General features: G+C 39.1%; 2 protein-coding genes across 5 annotated transcripts in view; one reads left to right on the forward strand and one right to left on the reverse strand.

Moving 5' to 3' along the window:
• The window catches only part of KLHL3 (kelch like family member 3), a 283,454-nt gene that overhangs the window by 114,736 nt on the left and 144,172 nt on the right, over nt 1-24,546 (forward strand). The gene's annotated exons all lie outside the window — the stretch shown is intronic.
• On the reverse strand, nt 19,849-20,661 carry LOC117065822 (peptidyl-prolyl cis-trans isomerase A-like). The gene has a single exon (XM_033181132.1). It carries the CDS (start codon nt 20,532-20,534, stop codon nt 19,980-19,982), a length of 555 nt encoding a protein of 184 aa, XP_033037023.1. The 5' UTR covers nt 20,535-20,661; the 3' UTR covers nt 19,849-19,979.

A 24,546-nucleotide genomic window follows, 5' to 3' on the forward strand; every position in this document is an offset into this window, starting at 1 on the left:
TGTCGATGGTCTTTACAATTTGGTATGTTTTTGCAGTAACTAGTACCCGTTGTTCCTTTCCATGTTTAGTGTTTCCTTCAGGAACTCTTGTAAGGCAGGCCTGGTGGTGGCAAAATTTCTCAGCATTTGCTTGTCTGTAAAGGATTTTATTTCTCCTTCGCTTATGAAGCTTAGTTTGACTGGCTATGAAATTCTGGGTTGAAAATTCTTTTGTTTAAGAATGTTAAATATTGGCCCCTACTCTCTTCCGGCTTGTAGGGTTTCTGCAGAGAGATCTGCTGTTAGTCTGATGAGCTTCCCTTTGTGGGTAACCCGACCTTTCTCTCTGGCTGCCCTTAACATTTTTTCCTTCATTTCAACCTTGGTGAATCTGACGATTATGTGTCTTGGGGTTGCTCTTCTTGAGGAGTATCTTTGTGGTGTTGTCTCTATTTCCTGAATTTGAATGCTGGCCTGTCTTGCTAGGTTGGGGAAATTCTCCTGGATAATATCCTGAAGAGTGTTTTCCAACTTGGTTCCATTCTCCCCGTCACTTTCAGGTACACCAATCAAATGTAGATTTGGTCTTTTCACATAGTCCCATATTTCTTGGAGGCTTTGTTTGTTCCTTTTTATTCTTCTTTTCTCTCATCTTGTCTTCTCACTTTATTTCATTAAGTTGATCTTTAATCTCTGATATCCTTTCTCCCTTGATTGATTGGGCTGTTGGTACTTGTGTATGCTTCACAAAGTTCTCGGGCTGTTTTTTTCAGCTACATCAGGTCAATTATGTTCTTCTTTAAGCTGGTTATTCTAGTTAGCAATTCGTCTAACCTTTTTTCAAGGTTCTTAGCTTCCTTACATTGGGTTAGAACATGCTCCTTTAGCTTGTAGGAGTTTGTTATTACCCACCTTCTGAAGCCTACTTCTGTCAGTTCGTCAAACTCATTTCTCCGTCCAGTTTTGTTCCGCTGGTGAAGAGTTCTCCTGCTTTGGAGGAGAAGAGTTTTTCTGGTTTTTGGAATTTTCAACCTTTTTGTGCTGGTTTTTCCCCATCTTTGTGGATTTATCTACCTTTGGTCTTTGATGTTGGTGACCTTCGGATGGGGTCTCTGAGTGGACGTGCTCTTCCTTTCTGTTGGTTAGTTTTCCTTCTAACAATCAGGCCCCTTTGCTGCAGGTCTGCTGGAGTTTGCTGGAGGTCTACTCCAGACCCTGTTTGCCTGGGTATCACCAGTGGAGGCTGCAGAACAGCAAAGATTGCTGCCTGTTCTTTCCTCTGAAAGCTTCGTTCCAGAGGGGCACCTGCCAGATGCCAGCCAGAGCTCTCCTGTATGAGGTGTCTGTCAGCCCCTACTGGGAGGTGTCTCCCAGTCAGGATACATGGGTGTCAGGGACCCACTTGAGGAGGCAGTCTGACCCTTAGCAGAGCTCGAATGCTGTGCTGGGAGGTCTGCTGCTGTCTTCAGAGCCATCAGACAGGGATGTTTAAGTTTGTTGAAGCTGCACCTACAGCCACCTCTTCCCCCAGGTGCTGTGTCCAAGGGAGATGCTGGTTTTATCTATAAGTCCTTGACTGGGGGTGCTGCCTTTTTTTCAGAGATGCCCTCTCAGAGAGGAGAAATCTGGCAGTCTGGCCACAGTGGCCTTGCTGAGCTGCCCAAGACAACTGTTCTTGACTACAAGGATCAATAATAAGAGTGGTACTAGTCAAAGGTTGCACAGGCAGTTGCTGAGCAGATGTCCTCACAGAAGTATTTTTGTGTGTATAAGATTTTGATGGCCTTTGTGCAAGGTTGTGGTTTTTTCAGTCTTCCGTGATAGTTCTTATAGTCAGGCATTGTGCATGAGTATTTATTTATAGTGTTTCAGACTAAGAAAATTCTCTTCTTTTTCCAGTTCACTAAGAGTCTTTAAAAAATATTGAATATTTATTTTTATCAAATACACTTTCTATCATTATTAGGTTGTTCATATTAGGTTTGCGCAGCTTTGGCAAACTTAAATAATATTGTAATACCTACAATATTATTGTAGGTAATAGTATTAGTTGATTTTCTTGTCCTAAATCAACTTTGTATTATTTAGACAAACCCATGTTTTATCCTTTTTAAATATTATCCCTTTTTATGCTTTTTCTATATTGCTGTTTTCTGTGTGCTAATGTTTTGTTTAGGAAGTTTGAATTTATGTTTTTTATTGAGCTTACCTGTAAGTTCCCTTTCTCTTACTGTCCTTAGTGGATTTTTTTTTTTTTTTTTTTTGAGATGGAATCTTGCTCTGTCACCCAGGCTGGAGTGCAGTGGTGTGATCTTGGCTCACTGCAACCTCTGCCTCCTGGGTTCAGGTGATTCTCCTGTCTCAGCCTCCCGAGTAGCTGGGATTACATGCTGTGCCACCATGCCTGGCTAATTTTTGTATTTTTAGTAGAAATAGGGTCTCGCCATGTTGGCCAGGCTGGTCTCGAACCCGTGGCCTCAAGGATTCACCCGCCTTTGCCTCCCAAAGTGCTGGGATTACAGATGTGAGCCACTATACCAGGCCTCCTTAGTGGATTTTGATATCAGAGTTATGATAGCCTCATCAAACGAGTTAGAGAAAATACCCCTTTTTCTATTTTCTGAAAGAGTTTATATTATTGGTCTCATTTCTCCCTTGAATGTTCATAGAACTTGCTGGTAGAGTCTGGGCCTATAGTTTTCCTTTCGGGAAGATGTTTGGGGAAAATGGAATGCTTACAGGGTGACTTAGTTACTACTGGCTGCATTTGGTAATTTACAGCAATAAAGAGATGAGCTTAAAAAAGAATTGGCTTATTTGCAAGCAGAAAAGGAATTTAATTATTTAAGTTGAAAGGAAATTAAGAGAGCACAGAAATTCAGTACTTGCACATTTGGAAGATACAAGTGATTCTCATTTCCAGTTGGTAAAAGAGAAAACTGAGGCCTTTGAATATTAAAGTCTGATTAAAAATGCTTAGCTGCTTAAGCAAGGATCCCTTGAGGATGTGACCATACAGTCATTGTTAAAAACTTCTGGGTGAGTTAAAGTAGTGTTGATTAAGTCCTTTTAGCTTGACAAAATGGTCAAATAAAAGGAAATAAGAATGCCATCAAACCCGGTAGGTTTAAGTATCTGAACTAACTTAAATGAGGGAGAATTGTTTCGAAAAGAATTGTAGGTGTGGTTATTACTACAGGCAGCAGACTAAAACAAAATAAATAAAAAGTCAAATATGTTTTTGAGAAAGAACTGTACTTCAAAAATACCACAGCCTGGACTAAAATTGTCTATGACTGTTGGCCCCCAATTTCGACAGGAAGGAAGCATAAAGAGAAAGCTGCTCAGTTCCCAAGAAAGGCATATTTTTCAGTGCCTTCTTCAGCACGACCAAGGAGGATAATTGAAAAGGAATGACATGCTGCCAGAGAGAAGACCAAGGGCCATGGTGAACAATGGGTTGAGGAGTCCATTAGTATTAGTGAAATCAAGAGCTATTCAAGAAATACTCCCACTCCCCAGAGTAGGAACTCCTTGTAATCATCTGCCCAGTGAGATTTTAGAATTGCATTTTCCATCCTTCTCTTTTCCAAATGGGAGGGTTTATTGGAATTGTTCTGACCCTGTTCCACTATTGTATATTGTATATGTATTAGGATGGGTGGAACAAATAACTTGTTATAAATTTGTAGATATCTAGGTGAAAATCAACCTCATCTGGATCTGATGTAGAGATTAAGATATTAGATCTTCAACTTAGAGCTCAAGTCAGTGACTTTATGGGACTTTAGAGGTTTTTTCCTTGGGGAGGAAGTAAGTATATTTGTATGTGAGAGGGTACAGAATCTGACAGAAAATTGAGCAGAGCTAAAGGGTGAATTAGAGAACTAGAGGATAGCTCAGAAGATATTATCCAGAATGCTTTGAAAAGAGACAAAAGGATGGAAACTATGGAATATAAATTAAGATATACGAAGGAAAAACTAAGAGAATTTATCATTCATTTAGTTGGAGTTACATAAGGAAAGGAGCGCAAGAATGGGGCAGAGGCAGTATTTGAAGATGAAATGGTTGCAAATATTTCAGAATGAATTAAAGAAGCCCAATAACCCCAAGTAGGATAAATAAAAAGAAATCTATCCAAGACACATTCTAGAAACTGAAGCAGATAACAGGCAAAGAGAAAAATATTAGAGACACCAGAGGAAAAAAGTAGATTACTTTCAAAAGAGCAACAGTTGTATTATCACTTGGCTGCTTAACGGCAAAAATAGAAGCCAGGTGACATGGACTGGTATTTTAAAAGGGCTGACAAAATAGCTGCCAATCTAGAACTTACACTAAACGAAAAACATCTGTCAAGAATGAGGGCAAAAGATACATTTTTCAGATAAACAAAAGCTGAGATAATTCATTTCTAGCTCATTACAGGGAATTCTAAAGGATGCATACTTCAGACAGAAGGAAAGTGATCCCAGAGGCAAGAGCTGAGATCCAAGAAGGAAGAAGAGCAGAGAAAGTGGAAAACATACGGGTAAACCTAAACAAAGACCTATTGTATAAAACAGTGACCATAATGTCCTGGTAGGTGTAAAAAATTAAAATGCATAGCACAACAACAGTATAATCCAAGAGATTTTTAATGATCCTCGTGTCCTCTAGGGTCAGGATAAAGATGTTTATTAATTTCAGTTTTGATAAATATGCATGTGATTCCTAATATAACTACTAAAAGAATAAAAACAGTATATTATTTCAAAACCAATAGATGAAGGAAAAGAGATGATAAAATACTCATTCTTTACAAGATGAGAATTAGGGACGCAGCAAGGATGATGTTAGATTTTCTGGATTTAGCAACCAGGTGGGGATACTATTCCTAATCGATTTGGGAACAGGAAAAAGAAACAGTGCGGAAGGAAGATACTGAGTTCTGTTTGGGACAAGTTGAATTTGAGGTGCTTGAGGGACAGCCATTAAGTTTCCTCTTGGAACTAGGGCAGCAAGTTCTCTTTTTAAAACCATTTTTGGTACCTTTTTGAACTAAAGTGATTCTTAGCTCTTTCTGGATTTATGAATTTGCCGAACAATTCTGAGCTCCATTAGGCTGTGCTTTACCGATGTGCGTTTTTAACACGTTTCCCAATGATAAGTTAGGGGAAAATTGTGAAATTGATGTCTCTGGAAGCCTTTGAAAATAAGATGCTTTTCTACTTTATAAGATTTAAGTTTGCCTTCCTTCCAGAGGGCTGGACTTCTCCAGGTGTCAGTCTTTCTTTTGATATTTAGGAATTTATTCTCTGCTCTTCTCTGCCATCTGGTGGCAAATGAATGGAACATTGCATTTGGAAGGAAAAGAGGGAATCTGAGCGTATTTTAATTAATTTATTTATTTAGGGGGGACGAGTGCAGATTTTTAAATATGCACATATCGCATAGTGGTGAAGTCTAGGCATTTAGTGCACCCATCACTGGCATAGTGAACATTGTACCTAACAGGTAATTTTTCAACCCTCACCCCCCTTTCACCTTCCCACATTTTGTAGTCTCCAATAGAAATTCGAGCTATTTTAAAATATGTAACTTGATGAAGAGAAGCAACATATGGTTGTGTGTGTTTGTGAATCCAAACTTTGAAACCGTCAAATCACAGCAGTAGTTTTAGGGCACACAAATTGTCTGTCAGTGGTATTTTCTTTATTGTTTACTCACTCTTCTCCTACCTTCATTGACCTGCCTGACCATCTGGTATTTCTTTTCTTTCTTTCTTTCTTTTCTTTTTTTTTTTTTTTTTGACAGAGTCTGGCTCTGTCACCCCGGCTGGAGTGCAGCAGTGTGACCTTGGCTCACTGCAACTTCTGCCTCCAGGGTTCAAGTGATTCTCATGCTTCAGCCGCCCGAGTAGCTGGGATTACAGGCGGGCAACACCACAACCGGCTAATTTTTTTTCTCTTTTTCTTTTTTCTTTTTTTTTGTAGAGACAGGGTTTCACCATGTTGACCAGGCTGGTCTCGAATCAGGTGATCTGCCCACCTCGGCCTCCCAAAGTGCAGGGATTACAGGCATGAGCCACCATGCCCAGCCCCATCTGGCATTTCTAACCGTATATGTAGGGCTAAGTAAACGGAGTCATCAAAGTTAAAATCGTCCTTCAGCACTTTGGGAGGCCCAGGCGGGCGGATCATGAGGTCAGGAGATGGAGACCATCTTGGCTAACATGGTGAAACCCTGTCTTTACTAAACATACAAAAAATTAGCTGGGTGTGATGGCGCGCGCCTGTAGTCCCAGCTACTCCGGAGGCTGAGGCAGGAGAATGGCATGAACCCGGGAGACAGAGCTTGCAGCGAGCAGAGTGCAGAGATTGCACCATTGCACTCCAGCCTGGGCGACAGAGGGAGGCTCCGTCTCAAAAAAAAAAAAAAAAAAAAATATCGTCCCTCAGTACTTCTTAAATCAGTGTTGACTTTATGACCTTTTACGAATGTGTGGTCTTCTTTAGCTCTCACAGATGTTGATGTCCTAATCTCCAGAACCTATGAATATGTTACTTTACATGGCAAAAAGTACTTGGTAGATGTGATTAAGGTTACGGACCTTGAATGAATATTTGGGATTATCTGAGTGGGGACAATATAAACATATAATCTCTCTCCTGGTTGTAGTGGGGGATTTGGGGTGGGGAGAGAAGGATGGAAAGGGGAGAGAGGGATGGGAGAAGGGAGAGAGAGAGAGAGAGAGAGAGAGAGAGAGAGAGAGAGAGAGAGAGAGAGACATGCATGGAAGAAAAAGCAGAAAAATTTGAAGCATGAAAGGAACTAGACTCACGACTGTTGACTTTGAAGCTTGAGAAAAGGGACTGTGAACCAAGGAAGGTGGGTGGCCTCTAGAAAGACACAGATTCTCCCCGAGAGCCTTCAGAAGGAAATGCAGCCCTGCTGAAATTTTAATTTTACCCACTGAAGCCTGTCTCAGACTTCTGACCTACAGAACTGTAAAATAATAAATAATCTTGTTTTACTTTACCAGTTTTGTGATGATTTGTTATGGCAATGGTAGAAAACTGATACAAAGCTCCACCTCGTGTTAATGAGTTCGGAACCTCCACTGGGAGAAGTGCAGAGCTAGCTTGACTTTGGGCTAGTGGTAAACTTAGGGAACTTGAGGTAGAGAGATAATAAACTTGTTTCTTTGGCAAATTTAATATTTCTTCTTTCCAGGTTATATTGTGACCATCAAGTGCCCATCTACCCTATTATTTTACCCTCCTTTTTTTTCTAGGTTATGTAGCTGCCTTTTTCCCTCCATTTTTCCTAGCCTAAATGCAGGAGCTTGTGATTATTTTACAAATATTGATTGAATGCCTATCACATACAGGGTTATTCATGGTCCGTGACATGGAAAGGTTAATAATTTTGTGGGGACAAATGACAACAAACATTAAATAATGTTTGTTTCCCCACAAGTTATCATTTAGTGGGGAAAACAGAGAAGTAACAAAAACAAACATTTTCTCTCTAGCATTATCAATTTCTCCGTCTGTATTGATTGATTCTCATCCCCTCTTAGAAAAACAAACTCTGTATTTATTCCTTATGCCTCTGTAACCGGTACCCCATTTCTCTGCAATTACAACAAAAGTTTGATTCCACTTCCTCAGTTCTCACTCCCTCTTAGCTTACCCTAATTACCTTTCTCCATCACTGCACTAAATATTTGTTTGTCAAGGTCACTAATGACCTCTAAGCTACCCAATCTAGTGGTCTCTATTCTAATCAGCTCATCTCTCAGCAGTATTTGTTCTAGGTGATCCCTCCCTTATTTTTTTTAAACAGCTTTATTGAGATAATTTACATATCATACAATTCACCTGTTTAAACTGTATAGTTCATTGTTTTTAGTTTATTCACAGGGTTTTGCAACCATCACTACAATCTAATTTTAGAACATTTTTGTCCTCCCTAAATGAACTCTGTGCCCATTAACCATCACTCCTCATTTCTCCCTCCTTTTCTTCCCCTAGCCCCATGCAACCATTAATCTACTTTCTGTTTCCATTGATTTCCCTATGTAAATGGAGTCATACAATATGTGATCTTTGCTGACTAGCTTCTTTCAGTTAGCATAATGTATTCAAGGTTCACCTATGTTGTACCATGTATTAATACTTTATTCCTTTTATTGCCAAATGATATTCTGTATTTATTAGTTGATAGGCATTTGGGTTATTTCCACTTTTTGGCTATTATGAATAATGCTGCTATGAACATTTGCGTACATACTTGTGTGGGAACATGTATTTTCATTTTTCTTGGCTATATATCTGGGAGTGAGGTTGCTAGGTCATATGGTAACTGAATGTTTGAGGAACTACCAAACTGTTTTCCACAGTGGCCACACAACTATTCACAATAGCAAAGACATGGAATCAACCTAGATGCCCATCCGTGGTGGACTGGATAAGGAAAATGTGGTGTGTATACACGCAATACTATGCAGCCGTAAAATAACAATAAAATCATGTCCTTTGCAACAACATAGATGCAGCTGGAGACCATTATCCTAAGCAAATTAGGCAGATACAGTAAACCAAATACTGTTTGTTCTCCCTTATAAGTGGGACCTAAACATTAAGTACACATGAACACAAAGAAGGGGCCTACTTGAATGGGGAGAGTGGAAGGAGAGTGAGGGTTGAAAACCACCTATCTGGTACTATGCTCACTACCTGGGTGATGAAATTATTTGTACATTGTACCCCAGCGACAGGCAGTTTACCCATGTAACAAACCTGCATGTACATCCTGAACCTAAAATAAAAGTGGAAAAAGTAAAACCAAAAACCAAAAACCCCAAGTGGCAATACCATTTTTACATTTTCACCAAGCAATGTATGAGTGTTCCAGTTTCCCCACATCTTCACTAACACTTGTTATTGTCTGCCTTTTTCCTCTCTCCCTCATTACTGGCCATCCTCTCTCCCTCATTACTGAAATACTTTCTTGCCTTGGCTTCCAAGATGTTACATTCGCCTGGTTTTTCTCCTACCTCACTTGCTGCTTTTTCTGAGTCTCATCTGTATGTTTACCTCATCTTCCCGCTCGTCTTCCTCTTCTTTCTCCTCCTCATTCTTATTTTCTTCCACCGAACTTCTAAATGTCGGAGTGCCCCCGGGTTCTGTCTGGAAACATCTTTCTATCTACACACTCTTACTATGTGATCTTATCTCATGTCTTTACTACATGAAAATTACTTCCAAATTTGTATTTTTAACCCTAACCCTGATATCCAACTGTTTACTTAACAACTCTTCTTAGATCGTCTAGTAGGGATTTCAGATTTAACATATCCAAAACAGAACTCATGGTTTTCAACCATGGACCTGCCTCCTCTTTGTCTTCCAAATTTTGTAAATGGAATTGCTATATACCAGTTGCACAAGCAAGAAGGCTGTGAGCCATTCTCGATTACTCTTTCTCTTATGCCCTATATCAAGTCCATCAGGAAATACCTTTTGACCCTGCTACCCTAATGCCTTTCAGAGTCTCACTCTGTCGCCCAGGCTGGAGTGCAGTGGTGTGATCTTGGCTCACTGCAACCTCCATGTCCCGGGTTCAAGTGATTCCTGCTTTAGCCTCCTGAGTAACTGGGACTACAGGCATGTGCCACCACACCTGGCTAATTTTTGTATTTTTAGTAGAGATGGGGTTTTGCCATGTTTGCCACCCAGGCTGGTCTCAAACTCCTGACCTCATGTGATCTGCCTGCCTTGGCCTCCCAAAGTAATGGGATTACAGGTATGAGCCACCACGCCGGCCTCCAGTGTATTTGAATTCATTCACTTCTTTTTCTGTTTTCTACTACCAGCCTAGTCCCAGCCATCATTATCTCCTCCTTGAACTGCTGTGGTAGACTCCTACTGATTCCCCTGCTCTCTATTCTACAGTCCAGAATTCTTATAGCAGCCAGTCATCTTTTAAATTTTAAGATATCACATCATTGGAAATGCTTTCATTTTCCAATGAAAGAAAAGGAAGAGGTATTAGATTATTTAAATGAAATTTCAGTTGCGGCTCATTTTAAAATGGTTATAAAAACTGTTTTAAGTTTGCAACCACTTATCATGAATAAGGCTTCTTGTGGATGGTGAATATAAAAAATGGAAAAGACTATCATTAAAAAGTTTTGATCAGGAATTGTATATGGCCATTTCAAGTATGAAACCTGTTCTTTTCTTTCTTTTCCCTTCTTTTCTTTCCTACTTTCATTTTTTTTCTAAATAATTCAATAAAAAACCCATTAGGTCGGGCTGAGCAAGATAGACGTATGCATTGGATGGTGCTGGGGGCAGCCTGGCATGGGGTATCAGAACCCATGTGGAGTGGAAAGGGGTCTGTGAGGGGGAGGGTTGTAACAGCCCATGTGGTGGTTGGAACTTGAGAGAGGTGAGGAGGTTTTCTACATAGGAGGGTGGTAACAGCAGAAACCTGGCACAGGGTGTTGGGGCTTGAACCAGGTGAGGAAGGCACCTAGATTTGGGGATGGAGTTCATAGCTCAGTGATAAATGTTAGAGCCTAAGTGGGGTGAGGAAGATACTTGCTGGCTTGGCACCATGTGTCAGAGCTTGATTGGGGTGGAGAGAGAATCTCTGCAGAGGGATGGTTGTGGCCTGGCATGGGGCATTGAGGCACAGCAAGGTGGGGAAGGCACCTACATAGGAGAGGCCTGCGACAGCAGTGATGCGCCACCACAGTGTATGAGAGTCTGAGCAGGGAAGCAGGCCATCTTTGTGAAGGGGTGGTAGCAGGAAGGGAAATTGGTTATACATAGGCAAGACTGAGCCAATAAGTAAATATATTGAGGAAAATGGGAGCCAAGTTTTCCACTGTCAGAGAAGAGAGTTATAAATATGCAAAAGAAAAAAACCTGGAATAAGCTTTGTGGTATTGGATTGGAATTGGGTACTGGTGTGAACTCATGGTTAAATAGATTGATGTAGAAATAAATATAGATGTAAATGTGTGAATTACATACATTAATGTCTGTGTATACATAATGTGCCATGGGTATGTATATATCCATATATCCCCAGCTCTGTCTTCGGGCAGCAACACCCCGACAGCAGTGTGCCATATCTAGTGCCAATAGTTGATTTCTAAGTACCATTCTCCACTAAAAGGAACCAAGATTTCTTGAAGTCGCTGATTCCAGGATAGGGCAGGGAAAGTTCAAGATGAGCCTAAAATATCTTGTCAGGCCAGAAAGTAAAACGTGCTCAAAGAATTATGGAGACATGTCAAAAGAACGCAGAAGTCAATTTGAATGAATTCTCGGTGGCCAAATCTGACATACTTTGGGTGCCAAAATAAATAATAGTAGTAGAAGATTACAACCCATGGAATAAAAACAAGAATTCATAAGTCCATATGGATATAAATAAATGAATAAATAATTGGGGAGAAGAGATCTAGTAAGTGTAGATGTAATGCTTGAGTAGGAAAATCACCATTTATAAATGATCATGGATTTATAAATGATCGTAGCTTCAGCCAAGAATCATCAATGAATATTAAAAATTAGTGGATGAAAGTTTGATAAGGAAAGGGATGTTATGTAGTTTCAAAATACCTCCACACAAATTTAGTACTTACAAAGTGGAACAAAAGCAACTTCAGAGTGGAAAATCTGACAGACACTGCCTTAATTGAGTGATTAAAATTAACAGTAATGCACAAAAAGAAATCATGTGCTACGTGATAGGTTGCCTTGTCACTTCTGTGACATTCTTGTCAAAATATATAATCTTAGTCTAATTATGAGGAAAGATTAGACAAATTCAAATTGAGGTACATTATACAAAGTAACTAGCCTATAAGTCTGCAATCTTCAAAAGAGTCAGGTTCAACAAAGGCAAGGAGACTTAAGAGGCATGACAACCAAACGCAGAGTGTGATTCTGGACTAGATCCATTCACATTATTCGGACAATTGTCAAAACTTGAATGGAGATTGTGGGTTCCTTGGTAGTGATGGATCAATGTTAATTTCCTAATTGTGATGGTTATATTGTGGTTACGTAGGAGAATGTCCTTGTTCACTGCAATTATACACCAAAGTCTTAGTGGTGGGTACTGGGGCATCATGTTAGCAATTTACTCTCTACTGTTTCAGGAAAAATGTTATTTGCACTATTATTGTTGCAACTCTATTGTAAATTTGGAATTATTTCAAATTACGAAGAAAAAAGTAATTTTTAAATTAGTAAGCTAAAGGTTTTTGTTAAAATATCATTAAGTATCAAGTATATCTAAATATCTTAAATATGGATAATATTTCTTAAATATTAAGTATCTTCTGTATTGAATTTTTTTAGCAAGTTCCTTGTGGATAACACCACATTCTTTCCACTTTACAACTGTGTATTATATAAATATTTTTTTCTGTGTAAACCATGACATTAAAAAGGCTGTGGAACATTAATTTAGACAAAGGGTGCCATATGTGCAAAGGCCTGGAGCTCAGAGAGCATGTCTTTTAGGAGAATTGCAAGCAGTTAAGCATGTCTGGAAAGTGGAATTGGTGGTGGGGTGGTTGTCAAGGGAAAAGACATCCAGCAACCTCAGCTGGATGGTGGTGCCATTCCCTGATCTAGGGGGTCACTTATATGGCCCTAAAACTGATGGCACAACATTAGGGAGGGTGTACCCTAACTAGTAAAGCAACCACTTGTCTAGAAACTTTTCCCAAGATGCTTTCTGACATCAGAGTTCAAACACAAATTGCCCTAAACTTGTGCCTGTAAGAGGGAGACCTCAGAAATGTGAAGAGGGATAGAAAAGGTGGCTGGCCTCTGTCAAATCTATTATACTATCAAGTAATTTAGCAAAAAGGACACATTACAATAGACACATGTGATAGGATAATTGTTTAGTGCTCAATAGAATAAGGCTTTAATTGTTGATAATAAAAATAACATATGTCCATTACAGAAAATGCATCAAAGTAAAAGAAGAAAATAACAGTCATCCATAAATCTACCATCTGGGTTGAATCACTGAACCATTATGGCATATTTTCTGACAGTGGTATATAATGTGTTTCTTTGTTATGAAGATTTTCAAACATACAAAAGTTAAAAGGTAAATACAATGAGTACCCATATACCTTCTTCCTAGAGTCAGTAATTATATATACTTTGCCATATTTGCTTAATCTCTGTGTGTGTGTGTGTGTGTGTGTGTGTATGTGTATGGGTGTGTGTGTGTAGATTTTTCTGTTAATACCCTGTGTTGTTCAATGTTCTTTTTTAAATCTCTGCTGATTATTTTTTAAATTTTTATTTTTTGTGGGTACATAGGTGTATATGTTTGTGGGATACATGAAATATGTTGATACAAGCATGCGATGGGTAATAATCACCTCAGGGTAAATGGGGTGTCTGTCACCTCAAGCATTTATCCTTTGTGTTAGAAACAATCCAATTACACTTTTTAAGTTATTTTTAAATGTACAATTAAATTATTATTGACTATAGTCACCCTGTTATGCTATCGAATACTAGCTTTTACTTATTCTAACTCTTCTTGTACCCATTAGCCATCTTATTTATTTTTTAGACGGAGTCTTGCTCTGTTGTGCAGGCTGGAGTGCAGTGGTGCAATCTCGGCTCCAGACATGCTTAACTGCTTGCAAGGTCTGCCTCCCGGGATGAAGCGATTCTCATGCCTCAGCCTCCCAAGTAGCTGGGATTACAGGCACCTGCCACCACACCCAGATAATTTTTGTATTTTTGGTAGAGATGGGGTTTCACCATATTGGTCAGGCTGGTCTCAAATTTCTGACCTCAGGCGATCTGCCTTCCTTGGCCTCCCAAAGTGCTGGGATTACAGGCGTGAGCCACTGCGCCCGGCCCCTTTAGCCATCTTCACTGCCTCTTCGCTAGTACCTTTCTCAGGCTCTCTGTCTCCATGAATTCAATTGTTTTAATTTTTAGCTCCTACAAATAAGTGAGAACATCGAAAGTTTGTCTTTCTATGTCTGGCTTGTTTCACTTAACATAATGACCTCCAGTTCAATCCATATTTTTGCAAATGACAGGATCTCATTCTTTTTTATGGATGAATTTTCTGTATCCATTCATTTGTCGATGGACACTTAGGTAACTTCCACGTCTTGCCTATTGTGGATAGTGCTGTAATAAACATGGTAGTGCAGATGTCTCTTTGATATACTGATTTTCTTTCTTTTGGGTTTATACCAAATAGTGATATTGCTGGATCGTATGGTAGCTTTATTTTTAGTTTTTTGAAGAACCTCCATAGTGGTCGTACTAATTTACATTTCTACCCACAGTGTAAGAGGGTTCTCTTTACTCTACATCCTTGCCAACGTTTGTTATTGCCTGTCTTTGGATAAAAGCCATCTTAAATGGAATGAGTTATCTCATCGTAGTTTTGATCTGCATTCCTCTGACGATCAGGGATGTTGAGCACCTTTTCATATACCTGTTTGTCATTTTTATGTTTTCTTTTGAGAAATGTCTATTGAGATTTTTTGTCCATTTATTAATCGGATTGTTAGATTTTTTCCTAGAGCTGTTTGAGCTCCTTACATATTCTGGTTATTAATCTCTTGTCAGATGAGTAGTTTGTAAATATTTTTTCCCATTCTCTGTGTTGTCTCTTTACTTTGTTGATTGTTTTCGTTGCTGTGCAGAAGCTTTTTAACTTGATGTGATCCCATTTGACCATTTTCACTTTGTTCACCTGTGCTTGTGGGGTATTACTCAAGAAATCTTTGCCCACTCTAATGTCCTGGAGAGTTTTCACAATGTTTTCTTTCAGTAGTTTCATAGTTTGAAGTCTTAGATTTAAATCTTTAATCCATTTTTATTTGGTTTTTGTATATGGTGAGAGATAGGGGTCTAGTTTCATTCTTCTGCATATGGATATCCAGTTTTCCCAGCACATTTGTTGAATACTCTGTCCTTTCCCCAATGTGTGTTCCTGGTATCCATGTTGAAAATGAGTTCACTGTAGATGTATGGATTTGTTTTTGGCTTCTTTCTTCTGTTCCATTGGTCTATGTGTCTGTTTTTATGCCAGTACCATGCTGTTTTGGTTACCTTGACTCTGCAGTATAATTTGAAGTCAGGTAATGCAATTCCTCCAGTTTTGTTCTTTTTGCTCAGAATAGTTTTGGCTATTCTGTTTTTTTTTTTTTTTTTTTTGTGGTTCCATTTAAATTTTAGGATTGTATTTCCTATTTCTGTGAAGAATGTCATTGTATTTTGATAGGAATTGCATTGACTCTGTAGATTGCTTTAGGTAGTATGGATATTTTAACAATATTGATTCATCTAATCCATAAACATGGACTATCTTTCCATTTTTTTGTGTGTCCTCTTCAATTTCTTGCATCATTATTTTATAGTATTCATTGTAGAGATCTTTTGCTTCTTTGGTTAATTCCTAGGTATTTAATTTTATTTGTAGCTATTATAAGTGAGATTACTTTATTGATTCCTTTTCAGATTGTTTGCTGTTGGCATATAGAAATGATACTGATTTTTGTTTTTGATTTTGTATCCTGCAACTTTACTGAATGATTTTGTCAGTTCTAACAGTTTTTTTGGTGGAGTCTTTAGATTTTTCCGAATATAAGATCATGTCTTCTGCAAACAAGGATAATCTGTCTTCTTCTTTTACAATTTAGATGCCCTTTATTTTTTTCTTTTTTCTGAACTAGAGTAGTTAGGACTTCCAGTACTATACTGAATAACAGTATAGTATTCAACAGTATAGTATTCAGTATAGTAGTGAGCATCCTTGTTGTGTTCCAGATCTTAGAGGAAAGATTTTCAGTTTTTCCCCATTAGTATGATACTAGCTGTGGGTCTATTATATGTGGGTTTTATTATGTTGAGATACACATTGTTAGGTTATTTATTTGAAGTTTTTCTTCTTCTTCAATGTAGACACTTGTAGCCATAAAATTCCCTCTTAGTACTGCTTTCACTGTCACCCATAGGTTTTGGTATGTTGTGTTTCCATTACCATTTGTTTCAAAAAATTTTTCAATTTTTTTTCTTTCTTCACTGACCACTGGTCATTCAGGAGCATATTGTTTAATTTCCATGTGTTTGTCTAGTTTCCAAATGCCTCTCGTTATTGACTTTTAGTGTTACTCCATTGTAGTCAGAGAAGATGCTTGGTATTATTTCAATTTTTTTGAATGCAGACTTAATCTGCACTACAGACCAAATGGACCGAAGAAATATTTATGGAACATTTCATCCAACGGCTGCAGAATATACATTCTTCTCACCAACATATGGATTATTCTCAAGGACAGACCATATGTTAGGTCACAAAAACAAGTCTTAAAACATTCAAAAAAAATTGAAAATATACCAAGCATCTTCTCTGACTACAATGGAGTAACACTAAAAGTCAATAACCATCACACTGAGGGTTTTAATCATAAAGGGATGCTAAATTTTGTCAAATGTTGGTCTGTGTCTATTGAGATGGTCATATGATTTTCGTTTTCCTTTTTTTCTTCTTCTTCCTCCTCCTCCTTCCTTCCTTCCTTCTTCTTCCTTCCTTCCTTCCTCTCTCTCTCTCTTCTTTCTTTCTTCTTCTTTCTTCTTCTTCTTCTCTCTCTTTCTCCTTCCTTCCTTCTTCTTTCTTCTTCCTCCTCTCTTTCCCCTCCTTCCTTCCTTCCTTCCTTCCTTTCTTTCTTTCTCTCTCTCTCTCTCTCTCTCTTTCTTTCTTTCTCTTCTTTCTTCTTTCTTTCTTCTTTCTTTCTTTCTCTCTCTTTCTCCTTCCTTCCTTCCTTCCTCCTTCCTTCCTTCCTTCCTTCTCTCTCTCTTTCTTTCTTTTCCTTCCTTCCTTCCCTGTCTTTCTTTCTTTCTCTTTCTTCTTTCTGATGGAGTTTCGCTCTTGTTGCCCAGGCTGTAATGCAGTGGTGCAATCTCAGCTTACTGCAACCTCGGCTTCCCAGGTTCCAGCGACTCTCCCGCCTCAGCTTCCCGAGTAGCTGGGATTACAGGTGTGTGCCACCATACCTGACTAATTTTTGTATTATTAGTAGAGACGGGGTTCTGTTGGCTGGGCTGGTCTCAAACTCCTGACCTCAGGTGATCCACCCACCTTGGTCTCTCAAAGTGCTGGGATTACAGGCGTGAGCCACCGTGCCTGGCCGATTTTTGTTTTCAATTCTGTTTACATATCACATTTACTGACTTGCATATTTTAAAGTAACCCTACATCCCTGGTATGAAACCCACTTGATCATGGTGTATTGTCTTTTTGATATGCTATTGGATTGGTTAGCTAGTGTTTTGTTGAGGATTTTTGCATCTTTGTTCATCAGGGATATTGGTCTGTAGTTTTCTTTTTTTGTTAGGTCCTTTCTTGGTTTTGGTATTAGAGTAATACTGGCTTCATAGAATGATTTAGGGAGGATTCTCTCTTTATCTCTTGAAATAATTTCAGTAGGATTGGTACCAATTCTTCTCTAAATGTCTGATAGAATTCAGTGTTAATCCATCTGCTCCTGGACTTTTTTTTGTTGGCAATCTTTTTTATTACTGTTTCAATATTGCTACTTGTTATTGGTCTGTTCTATTTCCTCCTGGTTTAATCTAGGAGGGTTGTATATTTCTAGAAATGTATCCATCTCCTCTAGGTTTTTTAGTTTTTGTGCACAAAGGTGTTCCTAGTAGCCTTGAATGATCTTTTGTATTTCTGTGGCATTGGTTGTAATATCTCCCATTTGATTTCTAATTGCACTTATTTGGACCTTTTGTTTTCTTGGTTAATCTTGCTAATGATCTATCAATTTTGTTTATCTTTTCAAAGAACTAGCTTTTTGTTTCATTTATCTTTTGTATTTTTTTGTTTCAATTGTATTTTGTTCTGCTCGGATCTTTGTTATTTCTTTTCTTTTGCTGGGGTTGGGTTTGGTTTGTTCTTGTTTTGGTAGTTTCTTGAGGTGTGACCTTATTGTCTGTTTGTGATCTTTCAGACTTTTTGATGTTGGCATTTAGTGCTATGAACTTTCCTCTTAGCACTGCTTTTGCTGTATCTCAGAGGTTTTGATAGGATGTGTCACTATTATTGTTCATTCAAAGAATTTTCTAATTTCCATATTGATTTCATTGTTGACCCAAAGGTCATTCAGGAGCAGATAGCTTATTTTCCAACTTCCATGTATTTGTATAATTTTGAGAGTTCCTTTTGAAGTTAATATCCAATTTTATTTTACTTTGGTCTAAGAGAGTACTTGATATAATTTTGATTTTCTTAAACTTATGAAGACTTGTTCTGTGGCCTATCATGTGGTCTATCTTGGAGAATGTTCCACGTGCTGATGAAAATAATGTATATTCTGCAGTTGTTGGGTAGAATATTCTGTAAATATCTGTTAAGTCCATTTGTTCTAGGGTACAGTTTAAATCCATTGTTTCTTTGTTGACTTTCTGTCTTGATGACCTGTCTAGTGCTGTCAGCGGAGCATTGAAGTCCCCCACTATTATTGTGTTGCTGTCTATCTCATTTCTTAGGTCTAATAGTAATTGTTTTATAAATTTGGGAGCTCCAGTGTTAGGTGCATATATATTTAGGATTGTGAAATTCTCCTGTTGGGCTAATCCTTTTATCATTATATAATATCCCTCTTTGTCTTTTTAAACTATTATTACTTTAAAGTCTGTTTTATCTGATACAAGAATAGCTACTCCTGCTTGCTTGTGGTGTCCATTTGCATGGAATATCTTTTTCCACCTCTTTACCTTAAGTTTATGTGAGTCCTTATGTATCAGGCAAATCTCTTGAAGACAGTGGATACTTGGTTGGTGGATTTTTATTCATTCTGCCATTCTGTATCTTTTAAGTGGAGCATTTAGGTTATTTACATTCAGTGTTAATATTGAGATGTGAGGTACTGTTCTATTCATCAGGCTAGTTTTCTTGTTCCCACCTTAGGTAGACAGAATAATGGTCTTGCAAAGACATCCACATTTTAATCCCTGGGACCTGAGAATGTGTTATGTTACATGACAAAGAGGAATTAAGGTTGCTAATCAGCTGACTTTATAATAAAGGAATTATTCTGGTGTCTTAGTTTGGGCTGCTATAACAAAGTACCATATCCTGAATGGCTTATAAACAATAAAAATTTATTTCTCACAGTTCTGGAGGCTACAACTCTAAGATCAGAGTGCCAGCATGGTTGGGTTCTGGTGAGGGCCCCATCCAGGTTGCAGTCTGCCTACTTCTCATTCATTGTATCCTCACTTGGTAGAAAGAGAGCTAGCTAGCACTCTGGGCTCTTCTTATAAGGGCACTAATCCCATTCATGAGGGCTTCACTTTCATGACCTAATTACCTCCCCAAGGTCCCACCTCCAAATACTGTCACATTGGGATTAGGGTTTCAACATTTTAATTTTGGGGGGCACATTCAGTCCATTGCACCAGGATTATCTGGGAGACAGAAGAGTTAGTGTCAGTGAGAAAGTCTCAACTGGCTTATTGTTGGCTTTGAATATGGAAGAGGACCACAGGCCAAGGAATATGAGGCTGGCGTTTGAAGCTGGAAAAGGCAGGGAACGAGATTCTCTTCTAGAACCTCCAGAAAGAAAGAAAGAAACACAGAAAGAAACACAGCCCTGCCAACACCTTGATTCTGACCTGCAGAACTATAATATATTTGTGTTTTTTTTTTAAGTCACTAAATTTCTGGTAATTTGTTACAGCAGCAATAGGAAACTAATATATACTATCACTTTTTTTGTTATTTAGTTTTTATTTCATAATCATAAACTTAACTCTGCAATCCAGCTAGGTATGGGAGGGAACAAGGAAAACATGGAACTCAAAGGGGACTGCAGCGAGAGCACAAAGATTCTAGGATACTGCGAGCAAATGGGGTGGAGGGGTGCTGTCCTGAGCTACAGAAGGAATGGTCTGGTGGTTAAGATAAAACACAAGTCAAACTTATTCAAGTTGTCCACAGTCAGCAATGGTGATCTTCTTGCTGGTCTTGCCATTCCTGGACCCAAAGTGCTCCATGGCCTCCACAATATTCATGCCTTCTTTCACTTTGCCAAAGACGACATGCTTGCCATCCAACCACTCAGTCTTGGCAGTGCAGATGAAAAACTGGGAACCATTTGTGTTGGGTCCAGCATTTGCCATGGACAAGATGCCAGGACCAGGACCTGTATGCTTTAGGATGAAGTTCTCATCTTCAAATTTCTCCCCATAGATGGACTTGCCACCAGTGCCATTATGGCATGTGAAGTCACCACCCTGACACATAAACCCTGGAATAATTCTGTGAAAGCAGGAACCCTTATAACCAAATCCTTTCTCTCCAATGCTCAGAGCACGAAAATTTTCTGCTGTCTTTGGAAACTTGTCTGCAAACAGCTCGAAGGAGACGCGGCCCAAGGGCTCACCGTCGACGGCAATGTCAAAGAACATGGTGGGGTTGACCATGGCTGGTAGTACAGGGTTTTCCTTAGCGGCGGCGTCTGCAAAGCACACCATCACATTTTTGATAGTTACTTTTCAATTCAAACACAGCATGTACACACACCATTTCCTGTACCTTCTTGTAGGCCTAATTATTATACGTACTTCCGAAGTCAGCTTTCATTTGAAGAATTTACTGAACTCTGGGTTTCTTCATTTCTATCCTAATACACTGTGTTTACAACTTCTGTTATACTACTTGTCATATGTATTTTAATTGTTGATTTTCTCTTTCTCCCAAGACTGTTGAGCTCCCAAGACTAGAGGCCAGAGACTTTTCTTTATTCACAACACCTAGCCCATGAATGAATTAAATGAAGTGATGAATAAATGACAGTAGAAAGCTCTAAATACTTTCAATTTAGAAAGTACATATTCTGTGTATGAGTTAGTGCATGTGTATGTACTTGGGTGTGTGTGTTTTAGGGAACAGATATTCTGAGAAATGTTTAAATTTGTTTAGTCCTCTAATTCTGATCATCTCCTTCAACCTCCTACCCATCTGGCTGGCAATTCAATCCCTGTTATTACTAGAGTTGTGTATACAAAAGTTCCAGGTTTATGTGGGTCCAGGAATGTGGATCTGGCTCCAACACCAAGGTGGTATACCTTACTTTCAAGATAATTAATGTTCAGCCTTCAGTGTTATCAATGATGTGGGGGATGGGGTGGAGTTGGGGGTGGAGGGGGCTGTATACTGGCTTCCTCCAGTGGGGAAAACTCAGAAGCTTCTTGTCACTTCTAGACTTGGGAAGCTATCTTTTATTCACACTAAACCCCCCTCTTTCAACTTTTTTTTCTTTTTTGAGACGGAGTCTTGCTCTGTCACCCAGGCTGGAGTGCAGTGGCACGATCTCGGCTCACTGCAAGCTCCACCTCCCGGGTTCATGCCATTCTCCTGCCTCAGCTAATTTTTTGTATTTTTTAGTAGAGACGGGGTTTCACCGTGTTAGCCATGATGGTCTCAATATCCTGACCTCGTGATCCACCCGCCTCAACCTCCCAAAGTGGTGGGATTACAGGCATGAACCACTGCGCCTGGCCCTCCTTCAACATTTCCTTCCATCTGGAAGAGACAAATACAATTCCCCCTTCTAAAAGCCTAGATTTTGCTCTTGAGGCAAGGGAATATACAGGCAGAAGAACAAGGTACAATTAACATCACCACAAAAAGAATAGGTCTGTTCATTTTCTCACCTCGGGAGAGACCCTTTTAAAGACAATCCTCCTCTTGGGTTTTTTTTTTTTTTTCTCCACAAAAAGCATTTTATTAAAGAGAGAGGCAAGTGCCTTTGTGTGAAAAAAGGTAGAAGGAATCCTAGTAATGACATGTTGACATTTTTGCCATTCTGACAAGTATGGGGTTCAGATTAAGTCAGACTTAATTTGATTTGGCAAAATAAATAGTGTGACTTTTTATGCATCATCTTGATGGTATGAGATTTATATCTAAATGCAAGTCATGACTTTTTCCTCTGTAATATCAATTTTAGTACTTCATAATATAGTATTCTTACCTGGAGCACTTAATTGTTTCCCTATTTGTTAGATAGCTATTTTGGGACTATTAGGTCATTTCCAACTTTTTTCTAGTATAAACAAATTAAAATAAATATCTTTATAGCTAAATCCTTGTATAGGTCCTGAATTATTTCACTGTGATACAATTCTGGAAGTGTAATTGCTGGTTCAAAAGAATGGGCCAAATTTAAAAGCTTTTGATATGAGTTGTTAGGGTCCACTAGAAAAAATATACTTTCACCACAAGTGGCAAAGAATGCCCTTTTGAAATGTTCACCCTGAATAAATAAAAATGGAACCTGTACTAGTTTGCTAATGCTGTCATAACAAAATATTACAGAATGAGTTGCTTAAACAATAGAAATTTATTTTCTCCTAGTTCTGGAGGCTGGAGGTCAAAGATAAAGTGCTGGCATTTTGGGGTTCTTCTGAGGCCTCTCCTCCTTGGCTTGCAGATGGTCATCCCTCTATGCACTTGTGCTCCTGTTGTCTCTTCTTGTGACACCAGACATATTGAAGTAGGGCCCCATCCTAATGACATCATTTTAATGTAATCACCTCTTTCGAAACCTTATCTTCAATTATGGTTACATTTGGAGGTACTGGGAGTTATGACTTCAATATATGAATTTGAGAGTGGGGACCAGGGGTGCACAGTTTAGTCCATAGCAGAATCCTAACTGCAAAATAAACATGGATGTAATTTTAAAAAGTTGATTTTAAAAAATCACAGTTGGCCAGGCGCGGTGGCTCAAGCCTGTAATCCCAGCACTTTGGGAGGCCGAGACGGGCGGATCACGAGGTCAGGAGATCAAGACCATCCTGGCTAACATGGTGAAACCCCATCTCTACTAAAAAATACAAAAAACTAGCCGGGCGAGGTGGCGGGCGCCTGTAGTCCCAGCTACTCGGGAGGCTGAGGCAGGAGAATGGCGTAAACCCAGGAGGCGGAGCTTGCAGTGAGCTGAGATCCGGCCACTGCACTCCAGCCTGGGCGGCAGAGCGAGACTCCGTCTCAAAAAAAAAAAAAAAAAAAAAAAAAAATCACAGTTGCTGCTTTCTGGAAATATAGCTGGCCATAGTCTTTCCTTTCTTTCTCAGTTCATTCTTTCTCTTTCTATGTATAATTTAGATATATTAAAACACACTCTTTTTAGTGTGTGATTCTATGACTTGTGTAACCATCACCTTCCATTAGGTTTTTGTAATCAAGCTTGGAGGAGGGATGGAAGCCAAAGGTAGTCTAAATTTCAGTTATATTTTTAAATGTTTTATTTTTGAAGACTGAGACACCTATAAGCAAGTTAAAGAAACAAAGTAAACTCAGGCAATGATCTAAAAGGCAAAGTAGAAAAAAATAGTTTTTCCCCCTTAATGACCTAGAGTAGGAAATTGACTGCATCATTTAAGTGTTTACATAACACTCCTTTTATTGACTGTCCCTACCTTTACTGATCTAATCTCCAAAAAGAATCTGTAATCCCAGTACTTTGGGAGCCAGAGGCAGGTGGATCACCTGAGGTCAGGAGTTCAAGACCAGCCTGGTCAACACTGTGAAACCCCATCTCTACTAAATACACAAAAATTAGCCGAGAATGGTGGTACATGCCTGTAATTCCAGCTACTCAGGAGGCTGAGGCAGGAAAATGGCTTGAACCCTGGAGGTGGAGATTGCAGTGAGCTGAGATTGCGCCACTGCATTCCAGCCTGGGTGTCAGAGTAAGACTCTTGTCTCAAAAAACAAACAAACAAACACAAAAAAACTTAACATCCCAATCATACTGCATGTATCCTGGCTTTCTTAATGTCTCTACAACATTCTTGTATTGTCTCTGATCATCCCTCCACCCTACTATATGTAAGGTGTCTAGACCTGACATTTGCCTCTATGAAGCTTTATTAGTTAATAGAAATGAAAACCCTAATGGATCCCCATTTAGGTGGTATAGGTCAGGGGATCCCACCTCACGGGCCATGGACTGGTATCAGTCTATGTCCCATTATGAACTGGGCCGCATAGCAGGAGGTGAGCGTTGGGTGAGCGAGTGAAGCTTCATCTGTATTTATAGCTGCTCCCCATTGCTCACATTACCTCCTGATCTCCACCTACTGTCACATCAGCTGTGGCATTAGATTCTCACAGGAGCATGAACCCTATTGTGAACTGCACATGCGAGGTATTTAGGTTGTGCACTTCTTATGAGACTCTAATGCCTGATGATCTGAGATGGAGCTGAGGTGGTAATGCTAACGCGGGGGAGTGGCTGCAAATACAGATTAACATTAGCAGGGAGGTTTGACTGCACAGAGACCATAATAAATCACAGACTCATATCAAAACCCTATCAGCAAGTGGCAAGTGACAATTAAGCCATGGCTGGTTGTAGGCTTTATAGTGGCAAGCGAATTGATGTACTTCAATTGTACAGCTACAAGTGGTGGCAGGCTGTCAGAATCTGACACTTATTTTAGTCTGAGCATGGCCTGCCCATTATTTTATTTACCA

The sequence above is a fragment of the Trachypithecus francoisi genome, unplaced genomic scaffold (genome assembly GCF_009764315.1).
Source record: "Trachypithecus francoisi isolate TF-2019V2 unplaced genomic scaffold, Tfra_2.0 Lachesis_group2, whole genome shotgun sequence".
Taxonomy (NCBI): domain Eukaryota; kingdom Metazoa; phylum Chordata; class Mammalia; order Primates; family Cercopithecidae; genus Trachypithecus; species Trachypithecus francoisi.

Excerpts from the sequence above, each read along its gene's own strand:
- LOC117065822 (XM_033181132.1), bottom strand. The coding sequence starts at position 20,534 with ATGGTGTGCTTTGCAGACGCCGCCGCTAAGGAAAACCCTGTACTACCA.